This window comes from Vitis riparia, chromosome 10 (genome assembly GCF_004353265.1).
Source record: "Vitis riparia cultivar Riparia Gloire de Montpellier isolate 1030 chromosome 10, EGFV_Vit.rip_1.0, whole genome shotgun sequence".
Classification (NCBI taxonomy): Eukaryota; Viridiplantae; Streptophyta; class Magnoliopsida; order Vitales; family Vitaceae; genus Vitis; species Vitis riparia.
In genome coordinates this window covers 4,524,205-4,527,680 of record NC_048440.1, presented here as the reverse complement: position 1 = coordinate 4,527,680, position 3,476 = coordinate 4,524,205, and the positions used below count along the sequence as shown (strand labels likewise).

General features: G+C 33.7%; 1 protein-coding gene across 1 annotated transcript; it reads left to right on the top strand.

The window, feature by feature from the left end:
* The first annotated feature begins 1,535 nt into the window (after positions 1-1,535).
* On the top strand, positions 1,536-2,783 carry LOC117924376 (fe(2+) transport protein 1-like). Its single transcript, XM_034842997.1, has 3 exons — positions 1,536-2,135; positions 2,244-2,393; positions 2,478-2,783. Exons 1-3 carry the CDS (start codon positions 1,536-1,538, stop codon positions 2,781-2,783), a joined length of 1,056 nt encoding a protein of 351 aa, XP_034698888.1.
* The last annotated feature ends 693 nt before the right edge of the window (positions 2,784-3,476 follow it).

Genomic DNA, 3,476 nt, shown 5'->3' with positions numbered 1-3,476 from the left:
GATGCAAGATATTTTTAAATCCTCATAAAACTCAATCTCAAACAGGATATATCTTTATTTATGGCGGTATGACAATATCTTAGATATTAGTCAAGCAAACAATGATAATCACATCTTCAAATCATTTAGAAATTCTTACAATTCATGAAGCAAGTTATGAATGTGTATGACTAAGGTCAGTGATTCAATATATTCAAGAAACATGTGGACTACCGTCCATCAAAGGCAATGCAACTAAGTTACATGAAGATAATATTATTTGTATTGCACAAATTAAATAAGGATTCATAAAAGCTAACAAAACTAAGCATATCTCCCCTAAATTCTTCTATACTCATGAGCTCCAAGAGAAATGTGAGATTGATGTTCAACAAATTCGATCATACAATAATCTAGCAGATCTATTCACAAAGGCGTTACCTTCGACCACATTGAAAAAGTTAAGGTATGACATTGGAAATTTATACATTTTAAAATTATTTCATCTTTATATAATAGAGGAAATTAAGTGAAAAGAATTCAAAGAAACATATAAAAATAATTTTTTTTTTTTTTTCCTTCCACATTTTCTTTCTTTTTTTATTTCCTCATATTTTTCCCCAAATTTTTCAAAAATCAAATATAACCTGATTGACTCATGCTCTAATATTATATTATTATCCTTTATAAAATTGAGAAAATTTGACTGAGAAGTCAAAATTTGAGTAATGGTGAAGCAGCACACCATCCTCTCACAGCAGCAAGAAGGTTGCTTTCCAACTTTGACTCAATATGAAAAATAAATTAATATTTTATTAATTCATTATTTAATCTTTAATAATTTTAGAAGTATATTTAATAAAAAAAATTCTGTTTTCAATTGATGCGATAATCTACGTAGATTTTTTTTTTTCCTAATTTATAAATATTTCAATGCTTAGATTAATTAAAGAAAATTCTTCAGATGATATGAAATAGACAAATTAATTTAAAAGCGTTGAAATTATATATATAAATCATGTCACCCAAATCTCACTGAGTGTGGTTTTTTCAATTGGAAATTTTTTGTAAGTTAATAACACTTGGTGGTTAGATTTTAAAAAATTCTTAACATGATATGAAACAGACATACTCAAATCTCACGCACGTGTGTTTTTAATGGAATTTTTTCTTAATTTAAGAATAGTTCAGTTTTTAGATTTTATAATTTTTTCAATAAAAGCATTGAAACCATGTAAAGCACGTGATTCAAAACTCAAGGAACGTGGTTTTAATAGAAAAAGTAAGAAAAAATTAGTCATCCTTGTGCAATGCACATGCAACACCAGCCTAAACACAGGCCTAACATACGCTTCCTTCTCAGCAATTAAAATACTTAAATACCCTTAAAATTATTAATTTTAATGTATATTAATGGATATTTTTTTAATATATTTTGCCCTCAATAAACCCAGTTTGGACAAAATTCAAAATACTAAATTTGATATTGGAGATACTTAGCCCTAGGCATATGGTGACTATTTAGGACTCCACTGCGGCTCCACTGCTCTATAGTCATGGCTTCCTTGAAAAACCTTGGAGCTCTAACCCTCCTTCTCCTCCTGCTTTCCTTGACAGTGCAAACTTGGGGCAAGGAAGATGCCGACGGAGCGGGATCGGAATGCCGAGTGGCCACAGAAGTATCAGAAGAAAAGGCATCAGCCTTAAAGCTGAAGGTGATAGCGATATTCACGATACTGATTGCTAGCATCTTGGGCATCTCCTCCCCCATACTTCTACGAGGCATGCCACTATTTAAACCAGATGGAAAAGTGTTCGTCCTGGTGAAAGCATTTGCATCGGGTGTTATCCTGGCCACCGGCTACGTCCACGTGCTGCCGGATTCATTTGAGTGCTTGACTTCTCCATGCCTGCCGGACTATCCATGGAGCAAATTCCCATTCACAACGTTCATAGCCATGGTCGCAGCCGTTTTAACACTGATGGTGGACTCTTTTGCGATGAGTTATTATAGGAAACATGGTATGAATGAAGTGGAATGCGAGCATGGGAATCAAATAGAGCATGGACATGGACATGGGCATTCACATGGAGTTGGTGTGAAGAAGCTTGATGAAGAGGCCTCAAAATTGTTGAGATACCAAATTATTGCTCAGGTATGATGATTCAAACATACATATAGCAACCACAGCAAAAATGGTAATAGTAATGGTAATAATTTATAAGTACAAAGGTTTAAGATTTCATAGAATTGATGGGTGCAGGTACTGGAACTAGGGATTGTGGTGCACTCAGTGGTGATTGGGCTTTCAATGGGGGCCTCTCAAAATGCACGTACAATCAGGCCCCTCATTGCTGCTATTTGTTTCCATCAATTGTTTGAAGGAGTGGGTCTTGGTGGATGCTTATTACAGGTGAGGATTGATCGATTTCTACATCAAAACCACCCATACGCTTTTCAATATTAATATTAATTTCATCACCATCTCCATCCCCAGGCTGAATACAAGGCCAAGATGAAGGCCATCATGGTGTTTTTCTTCTCGGTCACCACCCCCTTTGGGATCGCGCTGGGAATCGGCCTATCACATGTGTACAGTGACAACAGCCCTGCGTCTCTGATTGTGGTTGGAGTACTGAATGCTACATCAGGTGGACTACTGAATTACATGGCGTTGGTGGACCTGCTGGCCGCTGATTTCATGGGCACCAAATTGCAATCAAACATGAAGCTTCAAATGTGGGCATTCATCGCTGTGTTATTGGGTGTGAGTGGGATGTCCTTGATGGCAAAATGGGCCTAAAATACCCTAATCTTTTTGGCTATCTTATTCGTTAATGGGCCTACATATTCAATTCACCAATTACTTGCAACAATAATTCATTAATTTGTCTTCAGTTCGTTCCCTCAATTCATTAGTTTTTTTGTTTCCTTTTTCGGTGAATACGATAACCAAGAAACTACTCTCCCATGCGTCGAATATAATCGTCATCACCAATGGGTGTGCCGATCATATTTGATCTATTTCAAATAGATAACTATCATAAAATAGAAAGAAAAAAAATTTCTATGATAGAAAATCCTCTTTAATTCTTAATTGGTTAATAACAATTATGCACATGATCATTGGAGGAGTCAGCATTTTGCGGGAGCAATCTTTAATTGTAGATACATTTAGAATCTATATTTTTTTTTTCCTAAGTTAGATTTAACATTTGGCTTTAGTCAAGTGGTCTAGAGTTTGAATCTAGCTCCTAGCCATTACACATAATATTACCAACGTTTTTATCTATTTTTATTAAAATAAAATAAAAACTTTTTAGTTTTATTTATTTTTATTAAAATTGAATAAGGACCCTGTTATTTAGCATCAATAATAAAATAAAAATAAAAGATATTAAATATATAATTAAGCTAAAAACTTATAAGCTAAATATATAAAAATAAAATATTAATTTCTACTACAAATTAATTTCTTTCTCTTTTGCTTGTTTTT